Source organism: Rhinopithecus roxellana, chromosome 4 (genome assembly GCF_007565055.1).
Source record: "Rhinopithecus roxellana isolate Shanxi Qingling chromosome 4, ASM756505v1, whole genome shotgun sequence".
Taxonomy (NCBI): Eukaryota; Metazoa; Chordata; class Mammalia; order Primates; family Cercopithecidae; genus Rhinopithecus; species Rhinopithecus roxellana.
Window position 1 is genome coordinate 104,044,947 of NC_044552.1, and position 17,182 is coordinate 104,062,128.

The 17,182-nt window shown below is 33.7% G+C and overlaps 1 protein-coding gene across 4 annotated transcripts in view; it reads left to right on the plus strand.

Moving 5' to 3' along the window:
• STXBP5 (syntaxin binding protein 5) overlaps positions 1 to 17,182 on the plus strand; it is a 206,467-nt gene that overhangs the window by 26,393 nt on the left and 162,892 nt on the right. For all 4 annotated transcript variants that reach the window (XR_004056799.1, XM_010386921.2, XM_010386928.2 and 1 more), the window contains exons 3-4: positions 5,591 to 5,672; positions 9,527 to 9,627. Coding sequence is in view for 3 of the 4 variants with exons in the window: in XM_010386921.2 (XP_010385223.1) it covers positions 5,591 to 5,672; positions 9,527 to 9,627 (183 nt within the window). In the remaining variant the exon portion in view is untranslated. The remainder of the gene's footprint in view (positions 1 to 5,590; positions 5,673 to 9,526; positions 9,628 to 17,182) is intronic.

The following is a 17,182-nucleotide window of genomic DNA, read 5'->3' on the forward strand; positions in this document are numbered from 1 at the left end:
CAGGGTATGCTTTTTATGTGTATTGGTCTTGTATTATGCAACCTTGCTGAACATTTTTATTCATTCCTGTTTTTTTTAGTGGATTTCTTAGAATTTTCTATGTATAAGATTATGTCACCTACGAATAAAGATAGTTCTACTTTTTTCTTTTTGTTTTTAACACTTTCTCTCTTTTTTTTTCTTGCATATTTGCATGGCTAGAACATTAGATTCCATGTTGAATAGATGAGTGGTGAGAATGGACATGCTGTCTTTTTCCCTATCTTAGTGGGAAAGCATTCAGTCTTTCACCAGTGAGAAGGATGTTAGCTGTGAGTTTTTCATAGATGCCCTTTGTCATGTTGAGGAAATTCCCTTCTATTTCTAGTTTTATTGAGTTGTGTGTTTAATCATAAAACGGTGTTGATTTTTGTCAGATTTTTTTCTACACCCGTTGAGATGTGTGGTTGTGCCCTGTATTCTAACATCGTGTATTCCATTGATCCCGTATACTTTTTAAAGATATGATTGTTTATTTCTGTTTCTCATTTAATTTTGCCAAGTATTGTTCCTCTCAGTAGCTATAGACTCTAAAATGTTTTTTGGCGTATCATTTTACACATGGAGGTATTTGTAAGGAGGTTGTCTCAAAATTACAACTAGAATTAGAATTCAGAATTCTAGCTTTTTGCTTATCTTGCTAGGCCATATTGCTTCATTATTAAAATTAATTTTTAAACATGATACCCTCAGCTAACAGCTGTTAATGAAAAATGACTCTAGTATATTATTCTTTAAATTAGCATATTGTTTACTATCTAATTGGTGTATGATGTTCACTTACTACAAGTTACGTTTAGTCTAGTTTTATAGAATTAGACCAATCTGGGTTTATTAAGTTTTATAGAATTAGACCAATCTGGGTTTATTAAGTACTCAGTTGTGAAACGTTGATTATAAATATATGTTCCTTTTCCAGTTTTAAGATGATTTACAATAAATCAGGAAGTAACATTTACATGTGAAAATGGGCTCTTAATATATTTTGCTGTGTCTGTGTGTGTGTGTTTGCGTGTGTGCTGCAAGGGTTGGTAATTTATACTGTGGGTTCTGGAATTAGACTGCCTTGGTTCAGATCTCAGCTTCTTTACTAACTAGGTGAGTAGCCTTGAGCAAGTTACTTAAACTTTGCGCCTGAGTTTCCTTATTTGTGAAAACAGAGCTTATCATAGAGAACTATTGTGAGATAATACATATGTAGTATTTTACTTGACACATCTTAAGTGTTCAGCAAATCTCAGCTTCAGTGATGATGCAGGTGATGATGATGGTGCTGACGATGATGATGTACTTAAAGACCTCCCAATTCCTCATTTATTCCTCCCTTCCCAGTCAACCAGAAAAAGCCATTTAAGCAGCGAGATTAATGCTTGTTTTGAATTTGATATACACTACTGTAAAAAACAAAAAAAGGTTTTACTGGCTCTGGCTTTTGTTTCTGCTGATGTGTCCTGAACACCTCTTCCTGCTTATTCGTTAATTGCTAGTTTTATCATGTTATTTTTTTCTGTAATTATTTCTTTTTCTCCTATTGCTTACATAGAGGGTCGTGACTAAATTACAGAGCCTTGTGTTCAAAGACTGTGCTCCTGATCTGTTTTAACTTTGTCTCGTACATCTCTTCATAAATACGCCAGTGATAATGGTGCTTGTCTGAACATGGACCATGAGTCTAGCTGTGCAGGAATTATCTGACATGTATCGTGGGTCAGATAAATTAACTGGTTTGCTTTAAAAACAAGAACTACTAGTGGGATTAGGTAGTTATCATAGCTCTTGTTAGTCAAGCAATAGAAAAATTGAGGGCAGAAATTGTACCTGAGATAGGAATATTGTATTATCGTCAAAAGAATACATTGAAGTTTAGAGTTACAAGCTAAGATACAGTGACAGAAAAAGATACTTACCTTTCCCTACATATATAAAAGAACAAATACTAGAATAGTAGGTGAATATTTCCTCACTTAATAAATTTGCGGTAATGTTCAGTGTATAATCTTTTGGTTTTTCTTCATTTTAGTTTCAGACATTTAATTTTTTTCATTTAATTGTGAACATAGCCACAGTAAATGGAAATCACTTACTAAGCAGGTCTTCATTACAGTGTTTGACTTTTTTAATAAAAATGTTAACTCGGTAATGTCAGTATTAGGAAGAATCATGTGTGCAAGGAATAATAATTATAGATGTGAAAACATATGAATGTTTTGTGATCTAATAAATTCAGTGTTGACATTTTCTTGTATTATAATGGTATGCCCACTGTCAGGGAACATTTAGTTCTAGCCAACATGGTGAATAATACATTGTCTTAAATAATGATAGTGGATACCACTTGGTAAGTACACTCTATGTGGTTTAATCCTCACTGAAGTTCTGCAAGCTAGTATAGATAGGTCTTATATGCATTTTATAGATTAGATAGTTAAGACCTGTAATAATTCTCTCCAGATCACAGCATCTAATAGCAGAGCTGGCATATGAACTAACTTGAAAGTAGAGGTCTTCAAGTCTCATTGTGCCTCAGATGGTTCCTGTGGCACAATAAGTAAATAAATAATAAATAAATGAACAAACAAACAACCTACTCAGGCATCTCCTCTGAAAATTTGGGTGTAGCAAGTTTGCAGTGGGGCCAGAATTCTGATAAACTACCAGGATAGGGAACTACTTGCTCTGAAATTTGTGTCCTTTCTGTGTTAGTTTTTCAAGATTACATGTATCATTATCTATTCTTAGAACTTAATTTAAAATTTTTTGTTATGAAGTAATAATGTACAAATTTTTCTTCCAATCCATGGGGCAGTTTTGGTGGTAGGACCCCTTGGGGCTAGCTGCATCTGTATAGTACTGCCTTATTTACAGGAAAAAGGGAATGAAATAAGTAACTTTGAGAAAAAATCATTTCTCTGAGCCTTAGAAATGTCACCTGTAAAACATGAATAATAACTACCTTTCAGAATTAGTGTGATGATTAGGTGCAATTATGTATTTAAGGCATAGTGCCTAACCACTTAGTAGTTACTCAGTAAGTGGTTCTTATTGTTTATTAAGAAGTTATTTTTATCATGTTAGCTAGAAGTTAAGGAACTATGTTATATCAATTTAAAAGTACATTTTTTGTTTAGAGTAGTGTCATACATAGACTAAGAGTAAAACCGCTCTTGACCTCTGTGTAACTGACTTCCTAAATTTATAGACATTTTTCATTCTTTTTGGAGAAAACATTGATTGACGCCCATGGCAATTTGAAATTTCAACACCAGTAAGCTATTTCTTAAGAAGGCTCAAATTAGTAGACCTGTTGCTTATTCTTTACTTACCAAGAATCAGTTTTTCTGTATTCCCAATCTTTTTATGTCTATTGTATAATCAGGTAAATCACCTTAATATTCTATAAAATGATGAAGTACAAATGTCAGAAGAGACATTTTTAAATAAACATCTAAGATGAATGCGTTTAAAAGACTTGATGAAAGTCAGTCACTTAAAATTTCCCTCCCAATTTGGTGTGGATACCTATAATGACTGAAAAAGAAATAGTAAGACTGTATATGAATGCTGTACTCGTATTGTTTGACATTATCTTTAAAGTTCCATTTAAGAAGTTAAACTAGAAATCTTATACCTGGGTAGTGATAGCTATGTTTTACTCAAGAAAAACAACTCTGATTTTTAGTTAATAGATTCATACTTAAAGAAAATGTCTTTGCCTAATATCAAAAGATTAGCAGTATTGTGTATGTTTTGTGATAAAATAATATGTAAGGTAAGTATAATTATTATGATTTTCTACAGTACTCACTTTCAAAAAAAAAAATCAACTTATTCTTTGATCCCGATCTAGTCTCAAAAGAGAGGTTTGACATTCATGTAAAATGGGAATTATAAAATATGCTAATTTATGCCAGAAAGAATAATTTAGCTGAAGAGATAAGAATTAGACTCACTATACTGGGTAGAAGGGCAGGTTCTTTTTCTAAAGAAAGAAATGAGTGAACAGATATACAGATTTTTCTTTTTTATGGCCTGTCATGGTGTGATTTGCACATTGCCAATACTATTAATTTGAAGTCTAGTTTCCTGCAGTTGTATTTGAGCAACTGGTATAGCAAAAATACTACTACTACTGTTACTACTACTGCTACTGCTACTACTACTACTACTGCTACTGCTACTGCTACTGCTACTACTATTATTACTACTAACAATAATTCTAGGTGTTTAAAGAGGAGGGTACTATGAGCTAAACATACTCAACCTGTTAATTTATAAAATTTATAATTAATTGCTAGTAATAAATAGAAAAAAACTCTTGAAAATGAGTACCGTCTAGAAAATTTCTAGAAATCCAAAGGAAAAAATCATAGCAAATAGGAATTAAACCTATGGCACAATTGTTTTCATTAAGAACTTTGTGGCATGTATTAATAGAATGCAGAAACAGACTGTACCTGAATGTGAATTTATATACCGGCAACTATAATTTATTAAATCCCACCAAAGTTTATTTTTACATTTTGCTTTTTACTTTAGGGTAATATTTAATAACTGGCAAAATGAGATTAGTTTACAGCTGATTAAAATGACTACCTTCTTATTTCAAGTTTATGAAGGTAAAATGCATATAACAGTGCCTGGCACATAGTGAGTTCTACAAATGTACAGTTTTTTTTTTTCTGTTCTGTTTTGATGTTTTTACTCAGCATGCTTTATTAATTTAGAGTGTAGACTCTGGAGCCAGAATGCTTCTTTATATTCTATTTTCGCTACTTCTAGTTGTGTGACTTGAGACAGGTTAGTTAATTTCTTTGTACTTCAGTTTCCTCATCTGTTTAAATGGGGGAAAATAACATATTCTTCATGAGTTATGAGGATTAAATGAGTTGATATAGCATTTTCATAATGCCTAACACGTGAAAAATGTTATATAAATATTTGCTGTTATTATTGTATGCCAATTCATTTTAATCAGTATCCATGCCTGTTGTAAAAGATGGACACATTCATTTGGTGAAACAAAATCATGTGTCAATTAGAAACATAGTTATGTAGTTCTTCATTATATTTTTAGCCTTACTTAAAAATTACATGGCAGAAATGAAAAATGACAGTAAAAAGATTACTGTTCCGAAAAGCAACATTCCAAAATGACATTTGCCTACTTTTCAGATTTGTTGTTGACTACAGCAAAATTGGATGTTCTGTAGATCCAACCACCTTTGTCTTCTTTTTGTTATTTTAAGATGAAGAAAATAATTTGGGCCAGCATAAAATGTATTACCTATATATTATCTTGTTTTAATATATTGCTGATGTTAATAATTCATTTTCTTCTAATTTGCTTATTTTGTTTAAACCTGTAATTTCTGAGACTTTTCAACAGAAACTATTAGATGGATGTGTAACAAACCTAGCTCTAAATCTCAACTTCAGTAAATAGCCTGTATTGAATATGAGGTCATTGGAATATTTATCAGCCTATTATATAATTTACCAGTTTCAAAAAACCAAACAAATACCATAAACTCCTTAATGGAATTAATTACAGCTTTGGTCGTCCAGGAGTGGAATGTTATTGCCAGCATGACAATGGAGCTGCAGTAATCCAGCTCCAGTTCCTGATTAATGAGGTTAGTGAATTGTTTTAATCATTTCTACTTATATCTAAAGTAGGACCACATCTAGTCTCAGATTTCTTACATGCGTTCACATTTTATTTAAATATTTGAACAAAAATTAATTTATAATCAGAAATAGTAATTCATTTTAAAGTAGCATCATGAACAGTTACATAAATAATGTAAAATGTTTTCTCAAGACAGTGTTGTAAACTGAATGGCCTAAGGTAAACGTTTTTGGTAAAACATGCTGCGTTTAAATTTTAAGGGATACTGAATACTGGGTAACATAGAAATCTATATTAAAATATTTTTTAAAAGATTGAGCTTATTACAAATCAAAGAATGTGCGTCTTTAATGAATTGCTTTGAAATGCAACCAAGAAACCAACATTCATTCATTAGAAAGTTGTTACTGCCCAGAGTTCTTAATTAACACACAAATGTGTCAATTGCTTTAAGTAATTGACGTTGCCTTTGCTTTTGAAAGTATAGAAGGAGCTAGAGAAAACAGCATTTTATCAGCATAGGAAACACGGTTTTTGCATATTTTAAGAACATACCAGCAGCTCTGAGAATAGATGTTTACTGCAAGTATTGATAGGGAAAACTGGTCGTAGAAGGAAGAAAGAGAAATTGCTTCAGAAAAGGCTCTGATCTCCTTAAATATGAGGATAGATTGTGAACATTAGTTTAGTCCATAAACCCTTAGGCTCCGTGGAATAATTTCTTAAATGTATGTGAGAGAAAATAAATTCCTGAATACCTATGGCTTTTGATAAATGTTTTATTCATACCAGAGGATTTAAGAAAGGCATCTTGGGTGTAAAAAGATAATTATGACAACATAAAAACCTCCATAAAACTATAATCCAAATAATTTGCAATTGTCTAGATTTTTCAAGGTCAGCGGATGTGTTTTTAAAACCTTCAGTATCCTGTATAGAAGTGTATATTAGGCATTTTAAAATGTTAAATTTTTAAAAATTACAATGTAGAAAGTTGTTGAAGCCATATATGAAGACTCAGATTATTTTTCCTATTTTAAAGAATGTTTTATTATGGAATCATTATACTCATGGTTAAGTTCAAAAATAGTTTCAGAGAGAGCTTGTGTACCCTTTTAGCTTCTCTCAGTAGTAACATTTTATATAACAATACTACAATAGCAAACCAGGAAAATGACATCAAAACAATACTATTAACTAGACTATAGACCTTTATTTAGATTCTCCAGTTCATATATGGACTCATTTGTGTGTTTGTGTGTGTAGTTCAATTTTATCACATGTACAGATGCATGTAAGGACTACCACATCAAGATACAGGTCAGTTCCTTCAGCACTAAGGGAAGGAATTCCCTCAGAAATAAAGAAGTGCCTTCAACACTAAGGGAATCCTTTTGTAATTGAATTCCTACTCACCCTCAGTCCCTGGCAACTATTAACCTGTTCTCTCTCTCTTTTTTTTTTTTTTTTTTTTTAAGATGGAGTCTCACTCTGTCACCCAGGCTGGAGTGCAATGGCGTGGTCTTGACTTACTGCAACCTCCGCCTCCCGGGTTCAAATGATTCTCCCGCCTCAGCCTCCTGAGTAGATGGGACTACAGGCGCGTGCCACCACACCCAGCTAATTTTTGTATTTTTAGTAGAGACAGGGTTTCACTGTGTTGGCCAGGCTGGTGTCTTAACTCCTGACCTTGTGATCTGCCCGCCTCAGTCTCCCAAAGTACTGGGATTATAGGCATGAGCCACCATGCCTGTCCTGTTCTTCATTTTTATACTTGTGTTAAGATTATTTTTTAAAGCAACACTGGAGCCAATGTTAATAAAATACGGCAGATCATTTACTGTACACCTAAATTTTAGAAATCTTAAATTTGTGCTGTTTTTATTCATATTAAGTATTCTTTTTCTCTTCAATAAGATTGATCATAGACTTCTTTGGAAGGGCGATTTTTTTTTTTGACCTGCTTAAATGTTAAATTATAAATACATAAAGGTAGTTTTTTTGTTGTTGTTGTTTTAAAAAGTGGAAATCTGACAATTAGGTGCACCTGTTTGCTTTCAGATTTGGAAAACTATATACCATATAGGTGAAGGAGCCACCATAAAAAGAAGTTAGCTGTTATTGCTATTTTGGCTCTATGTCTTCTCTTCTTCCTGGAGATTTTAAGATGCGGTAAACATACTGAGAAAGAGGATGACATGGCCTTTTATTTGATGGAAATAAGAAAGAGCAGTACAAATCTTTGACACCCTAAATCTTTTGAGTTTCTCTACTTCAAAGTGATCTAGATAAGACAATGCTTTTAGTGAAATGGAGAGAATGTGGACTTTATGTATTTCTGCTTTCCAGTTGTCATGTCCTGTCAACAGAAGTTACACGCTAGGGTAACCCTCATAGAATTTTGAAGATGGAAAGGAGTTAGAGAGATAATATAAATCTTGTCCTGACAGCTGTTTTAATTCTTCTGAGTAGATGAGAAACTCTTATTTTGAAAGAGGGAGACTTTACAATTTCTTACAATAACCTAAAAGATTGGTCTTGCAAATCTTTTTTGAAATTAATGTAAATTCTGCATGTTTCATCTCTTGTCTTACTCTTCTCTCAGTTCTTGATGATAGATTTCTAACTCCTTTGAGGAAAAGCATTCAGATGTCTTAATAAATCAGCTCTAGTCTAGAGAGTCTTAATTTTATTCACAATTGTCACATTGCATTTACAATTTTCTATCAGTATCATCTCTAGAGGTTTTTCAAAGTATTCTTGCATAGATCTTTGCTCTGTGTCTTCAGCCATTTTCTGTTGCTACAACTGAACACCTGAGTCTGGGTAATTTATAAAGAAAGAAGTTTATTTATTTAACTTTTGATTCTGGAGGCTGGGAAGTCCAAGACTGAGGAGCTGCATCTGGCTGACTTCTAGTGAGGGCCTCATGCTGCCTCATAACATGGTAGAGAAGCAGAAAGGGAAGCTCATGCATGCCAGGAGAGGAAAGAGGTCACCCTCACTTTATGACAACTCACTAGCAAAAGAACTAATCCAGTCCTGTGAGGGAAGGAACTCCCTCCCTCTCTGGAGATTGCATTAAACCCTTCACAGAGGCAGATCTTTTATGACACAAATGAGGGATGGTTCACCACCTCTCAACACCACTTCACTGGCAATTACACTTCAACATGATGTGTTTTGGCATTGCAAACCACATCTAAACCATAGCACTCTGGAAATTCTGATTTGTTGAGTTTGGGTGAGAATGAGCCACTTAAATGATTCTCAAATACTGCCAGGCTTTTTCTTCCCTATAAATAATATTTAGTTGTATCAGACATTTTAACATTCTAAATTAGTCAGTTTTCAAACCTTCAGATATAGATATTACAGTGTGCCAAATGCTATGTTTATTTTCCATACCATTCTAGTAGTAGAATTATGATCTGAGTATAGTACTTCCATAAGGATTTGTCTTAAGCTGAATGAAATGAGGGTGTTACTTCATATCATATTTTGCTCTGCTAATCAAGGAAGTATGTATAATAGTTACAAAGTAACTTACAGTCTGATCTCTAATGTTAAATAACTGGATGTTAACCATACTATTCTACTAGATCCTAGTATACTTTTGGCTTATGAGATACTAAATTATACTTTAAATTATTGAAGAAGTTAACATATTTACATGCATGTAATACATATGCACTTTTTACATCTGCTGTTTTGAATTTGAGGCAAATGTTTCTTAGATCTAAATCTGCTGGCAGAAAGTTTTGAAATTTGGGAAGGAGATATTTCTGGCAGCCATTGAGTAGACTTCATGTTTATAAAATGTATTATATATGAAATGTATTATTTTTGATTTTTAAGGGAGCTCTTGTGAGTGCCTTGGCTGATGACACCTTACACTTATGGAATTTGCGTCAGAAGAGGCCTGCCATACTACATTCGCTTAAATTTTGCCGAGAAAGGTAAGAATTCTCCCAGTTATCCTGTGTATAGGATATTTACTATTATGATATTTTCTTGAATTTCAGTCTTTGATTTTTTTGTGTGTGATGGACCTTATGCACAATCTAAAAACTAATTCAAAAACTTCAGAGGATATACTGAAAAGCAAGATTCCTTCTTTTTTAGATCCATCTTACTTTCTTCAGGCAACCACATAAATTTCTTTTGTGTCCTTCTGGAAGGATTTACAGGGTATATATAAAAGAAAAAATCTCTGTATATCTCCCCTGCAATGTTTTTTTTTTTTTTTTTTTTTTTTTGCATAAAAGGGAAGCTATTACATATTCTTCCTGTAACTTGTTTTTACTTAACGTATCCCATAGATTGGCTCATATCAGCACATTTAAATCTTCCTGAATCATTTTCATAACTGCATAATATTCATTTTACTTTGTTGTGATGTCATGTTACATATATGTCTTTGTCTACATATACAGGTATATCCATAAGATAAATTTGTAGAAGTAGATTAGTTTGGTCATAGAAATTTCTTCTAATATGACTTGTGAATTTGGGGCTTTGATTGGAAAAACTTTTTCACCCTAATTTTATTAACCATTGTCCTTCATATGTTTTTGTAGTACTCTTTTTTTTTTTTTTTTTTTTGAGGCATAGTCTTGCTCTGCCACGATATGGGCTCACTGCAACCTCTACCCGCCAGGTTCAAGCAATTCTCATGCCTCAGCCTCCTGAGTAGCTGAGACTAGAGCGTGTACCACAACACCCGGCTAATTTTTGTATTTTTAGTAGAGACGGGGTTTTGCCATGTTGGCCAGGCTGGTCTCGAACTCTGACCTCAAGTGATCTGCCCTCCTCAGCCTCCCAAAGAGCCAGGATTACAGGCATGAGCCACCATGCCTGGCCTTTGTAGTACTCTTAAAGTTTTATTTTTTATACTTAATCTTTGATTTATATGGAACTTATTTTGGTATGAAATATAAGTAAGGATATAGTCCCTTCCCTCAATAATTTGAGAGACATATATTGTTATTTTATATACACGTGTGGTTGTATATATGTATGTATATAATATATAGTTAGCATTAAAAGCACAATCTTTTTTTATGTATTTTGAGGAAATTTTTAAAATTTTGAATCTTACAGGAATACCAAAAGGGAAATACTTGATTCTTTTATTTTAATTTCTAAGGAAAAGTTGATTTTCTTAAGCAGCTCCTTTTTTCCAGTCAAGTTTTAGTTTTTAATGTCTAAAATTTTGACTAAAACCTGTTGACAATAAAGGCAAAAGAAGAGAATGTGAGAACAATCTAGTTATAACAAGTGTAATAACAGTAGAGGTAAGAAGTGTGAACTTAAAGTAGAGGAAGGAAACCTGTGAGCTCTAGGGCTTTATCTTAGACTCTCTTATTTGATTCTCATGACATCTCATGGAATTAGTGAGAAATGTGGTTTGGGAGAAACGATACTTGGAATAAGGCAAAGGGTAAAAAGCAGCATAGAGACTAGAGAGTTGGGAGATCTAAGGAAAAATAGGTATAATCACAGCGAAGTCATGACGAGGTAACTGGTGACTTTTTTGACATAGTAAGTACTTAGTAAGTATTTGATTGTTAAACAGAAAATGAGATATCTTAAAGTTTGTAGTAGTAGTCTTAGGTCTGTCTCTCTATTTCTAAGTTACTGTATTGTGATACCCAAAACAGGGAACTATATCACATTTCTTTGATTTTAACATGCACAGGTTTTAAATTAATAGACTTTATTTTTAGAACAGTTTTAGATTTATAGAATAATTGAGCAGATACTACAGAGAATGTCCATATACCTCATATACCACCCTCATTCCCCCAACTCATCCCCCGCCATGGTGTTCTCTGATATTAACATGCATTAATGTGGTAAGTTTGTTACAATTAATGAACCAAAATTGATACATTGTTGTTAACTAATGTTCATAATATATTAAGGTTCACTATTTGTGTTGAACAATTCTATGTATTTTGACAAATGTGTAATGTCATGTATCTACCGTTACAGTATCATATGGAATAGTTTCACTGACCTAAAAACCAGTGTGTGTCACCTGTTTATCCATACTTTTTCTCTAATCCTCAACCCCTGTAAGCCACTGATCTGTTTCCTGTCTCTGTAGTTTTTGCTTTTTCCACAATGTCATATGTAGCCATGTGTTACATAATGATGTTACACTCAATGAGGATTGCATATATGATGATGGTCCCAAAAGATTGTAATGGAGCTGAAATACTCCTATAGCTTAGGGATGTTATAGCTGTTGTAACATCATAGCATCTTAGTGCAATACATTATTCAAATGTTTGTAGTAGTACCAGTGTAAACTAACCTATTGTGCTACCAGTTCTCTAAAAATATAGCACATATAATTGTGTACAGTACATATTTGATAATGATAATCAATTACTATGTTACTGTCTTATATATTTATTAGAATATACATTTTATTATTGTTTTAGAGTTTATTCCTTCCACTTATTTAAGAAAAACAGCCTCAGGCAGGTCCTTCAGGAAATATTCCAGAAGGCATTGTTATCATAGATGATCGCTCTGTGTGTGTTACTGCCCCTGCAGACCTTCCAGCGAAACAAGATCTAGAGGTGGAAGACAGTGAGATTGATGATCCTGATCCTGTGTAGGCCTAGGCTAATGTGTGTGTTTGTGTCTTAGTTTTTTTTTAAAAAAAAAAGTTTAAAAAGTAAAAGTAAAAAAAAAAATTAAAAATATAAAAAAGCTTATGGAATAAGGATATAAAGAAAAAATATTTTTTAATAGTTTTACAATGTGTAAGTGAAGGGTTATTATAAAAGAGTCAAAAAGTTAAAACATTTAAAATGTTTATGAAGTAAAAAGTTTACAGTAAGCTAAGGTTGATTTATTATTGAAGAAATAAATTTTTAAAAATAAATTAAGTCTGGACCAAGTGTCCAGTGTTTATAAAGTCTACACTAGGGTACAGTAATGTCCTAGGCCTTCACAGTCACTTACCACTCACTGAACTCACCCAGAGCAACTTCATTCCTGCAAACTCCATTCATGATAACTGCCCTCTAGAGGTGTACTATTTTTTAATCTATTATACTACATTTTTACTGTACCTTCTTATGTTTAGATACACAGATACTTAACTTTTGTGCTACAGTTGGCTACAGTATTCAATATGTAGTACATTGTGACATGCTTTCCGGGTTTCTAGCTTAGGAGCAAGAGGCTGTACTATACAGCCTATCTAGGTTTGTGTAAGTACGCTCCATGATGTTCACACAATGTTGAATTCACCTGCTGATGGGTTTCTTAGAACATAGCCATCTGTACGTGACACATGACTGTAGTTGGAATCATATGTACAACATGTAGCTTTTTTAGACTGCCTTCTTTCATTGAGCAATATGCATTTAATGTTACTGGTCTTGACTAGTCTTGTGGCTTGCTAAATCATTTCTTTTTATCAGTAAATTTCTTTTTTTTTCTTTTTTCTTTTTTTTTTTTGCCTTTTTTACTTTTTTTTTTATTATTATACTTTAAGTTCTAGGGTACATGTGCATAACGTGCAGGTTTGTTACATATGCATACTTATGCCATGTTGGTGTGCTGCACCCATCAACTCGTCAGCACCCATCAATTCATCATTTATATCATGTATAACTCCCCAATGCAATCCCTCCCTCCTCCCCCCTCCCCATGATAGGTCCCAGTGTGTGATGTTCCCCTTCCCGAGTCCAAGTGATCTCATTGTTCAGTTCCCACCTATGAGTGAGAACATGCGGTGTTTGGTTTTCTCTTCTTGTGATAGTTTGCGATGTGGAGAAATAGGAACACTTTTACACTGTTGGTGGGATTGTAAACTAGTTCAACCATTATGGAAAAGAGTATGGCAATTCCTCAAGGATCTAGAACTAGATGTACCATATGACCCAGCCATCCCACTACTGGGTATATACCCAAAGGATTATAAATTATTCTACTACAAAGACACATGCACACGTATGTTTATTGCGGCACTATTCACAATAGCAAAGACATGGAATCAACCCAAATGTCCATCTGTGACAGACTGGATTAAGAAAATGTGGCACATATACACCATGGAATACTATGCAGCCATAAAAAAGGATGAGTTTGCGTCCTTTGTAGGGACATGGATGCAGCTGGAAACCATCATTCTTAGCAAACTATCACAAGAAGTAAATTTCTTTTACACATGTGACAGTTTGTATTTCCATTCACCTGTTGAAGGATATCTTGGTTTTTGCTTTTGTTGGCCATTATGAATAAAGCTGTTACAAATATTCACATGCAGACTTTTTGTGGATGTACATTTTCAACACAGTTGGATACCTGGGAGTGCTATTGCTGGATCATATGCTGGGCTATCTTTGGCTTTGTGAAAAACTGCCAAGCTGTCTTCCTTAATGGCTATACTATTTTGCATTCCCACTAGCATTGAATAAGAGATCCTTTTGCTCCATATCCTTACTAACATTTAGTATTGCCAGTTTATGGATGTTAGCCATTTTAATACATGTGTAGTGTTACCTCATTGCTACCTTAATTTGCAATTCCGTAGTGACACATGATATGGGTTATCTTTTCATATTCTTCTTTGTTTCATAAGCTGCTTTGGTGAGTTGTCCAGATTTTTTGCCCATTTTTAAATTGGGCTGTTTGTTTCTTATTGATAAGTTTTAATAATTCTTCGTATGTTTTGGGTACCTTTATCAGATAGGTATTTTACAAATACTGTGTCCTAGTCTGTGACTTTTACTTTTATTCGCTGCACAGTGTCTTTGTAGAGCAGATATTTCATATTAAGTTTAGCGTATTAATTTTTCTTTCAGAGATTACACTTCTGTTGTTTGTATCTAAAACATTCATCACCAAACTCAAGATCACTACCTAGATTTCCTCCTGTGTTATGTTGTAGAAGTTTTAGAGTTTTGCATTTTACGTTTAGATCTACGATTCATGTTGATTTAAATTTTTTGAAATACGTAAGTTCTGGGTCTAGAGTTTTCTTTTTTTTCTTTTTGCATATGATTGTACAGTTCTTCCAGCACCATTTGTTGAAAAGATTATCTGTTTCCCATTGAATTGTGTTTGCTCCTTTATCAGAGAGCAATTTACTGTATTTAAGTAGATCTATTTCTGGTTCTCTATTCTGTTTAAGATAGATCAGTTGATCTATTTGTCTGTTATTTTTCTAATACAATCAGCTTTTTATATCTATGGGATCCACATCTGGATTCAACCATCAGCAGACTGAAAATATTTGGGGGAAAAATAAAAAGATAATAAAAATAAAAATACAAGATAACAATGATTTACTTAGCATTTAAACTGTATTAAGTATTAGAAGTAATTAAGAGATTATTTAATGTGCATAGGCTATATGCAAATACTATATAGTTTTATATAAGGGACTTGAGCATTATTGGATTTTGGTATCTGAGGGGGTTCTGTAACCAATCCCCCACAGATATGGAGAGATGACTATATACATTGACTTGATTAGTGTAGTTTTATAGCAAATCTTGAAGATGGGTAGTGTCAGCCCTCCGACTTTGGTCTTCTTCTTCAGTATTATGTTGGCTATTGTGGGTTTTATGCCTTTTCGTATGAACTTTAAAATCAGTTTGTCAGTAGCCACACAGTAGCTTGCTGGGATTTTGTTTTGGCTTTTTGAAAGAGGACTATTGACTTTAGCATTTACTTATTTGGTATTTTTAACGTTTTTACATCCCTGAAATTACAATGTTTTTGTTAATGAATGGTGTCTTATAATTAATTGAAAATGTTTTGTGAATTTTATTAATACTAAATAAAAATAATGGCATGCCCTAGAGTCAATAGCATTTAGAATCAGTGAAATATAGTATTTGATGATTTTTGAAATTACATGAAATGACAGTTTGTAATTAATTTGAAGCATTTGTAGTTGACTTTCTGATTATGAGTTTTATGACCTACCAGTGGTTTTCCTTCACCACTTTGAAGTTGTTATTCCATGATTTTCTGCCCTCCTTTTTGTTTTTATGAGAAATTAGTGGTTATTCGATGAGTCCTATTCTCTGACTGCTTTCAAAATTATCAGTTTATCTTTGGTTTTTAGCACCTTGACAATGATATGCGTAGCTATTATTTTCTTCATATTTATACTGCTTGAAGTTTGCTGAGCTGCTGCTTGCCTTTTTTTTTTTTTTTTTTTTTTCTTTTTTTTGAGAGAGGGCATCTTGGTCTGTTGGGAGTTCAGTGGCATGATCTTGGCTCATTGCAACCTCCACCTCCTGGGTTCAGGTGATTCTCCTGAGCCTCACAAGTAGCTGGGATTACAGGTGCCCGCCACCATGCCCGGCTAATTTTTGTTTGAATTGAAGGTGCTAGCTCCAAATACTGTCACATTCTTGGGTACTGGGGGTTAGGACTTCACCATATAATTGAGGAGGGCAGCACACAATTCAGCTGTAAAAGAAAAGTAGGCTAAAACCAACTAGGATGCAAGATGGAATTTTTTTAAACCAGCAAACAAAAGAAAAAGTAAATATATTTTGAAAGTTGAGGAAAAACATACAATTTTAAATATCCTCCTTAATTAGCATGTAGCTTATTGTGCCAATTGCCAGGCTCAGCTCAGGGATTTGTCTGCTGTATAATTTTTATCACAGGGACTAATTTGCTGATAGTAGTCGCTATAGCATCTCAATCTTCTGTAGCCTGAAAGGAATTGGGAGCAGTAGTATGTCATAGTAGAATACTGGGGGTGTGGAGTTTACTTACCCATCCTCTGTTACAGATTGAATTGTTTTCCCAAAAAAAGATAATTTTGAAATCCTAACTCCTGGTACCTATGAATGTGACCTTAGTTAGAAATGGGGTCTTTGCAGATGTAGTCAAGTTAATATGAGATTATGAAGGTGAAGGTGAAGACTAATCTGGTGTCCACATAAGAAGAGGTGAAGAGACACAGACACAGAAACTCAGAGAATACCATGTGATGGAGGAGGTAGAAGCTGAGTGATGCAACTGTAAGCCAAGGAATGCAAAGGATAGCTGCCAATACCAGCAACTAGGGGAGAAGCATGTAACAGATTCTCCCCTAGAGCCCTCAGAGAGGGCAGCACCTTGCTGACACCTTGATCTCAGATTTCTTGCCTCCATAACTGTGAGATAATAAAGTTCTGTTGTTTTAAGCCACCCATGCTGTGGTGATTTGTTTTGGCAGCTCTAGGAAACACATATCACCTTTGTTCCTTTTCCTTGATATTGGTGAGCCTCATTAATATGTGCCATTGGGTTTATACATGTAGGAGAAAGGTTCTTTGCTCCCGTAGAAACGGAGAATTTGATAAGTAAAACAGAATATGCTCCATTTAGCTTATATCTTGTTTTTTCCTTTAAAGAAGTTTAAATAGGAGCAAGTCTTGGGTTGATAAGCAGCTACAACTATCTTCTAGTCTTTTTCCATCACCATGAGTTAGTATGACCAGTATTCTCAACCATGTTAAGTTTTTGCATAAGTTTATA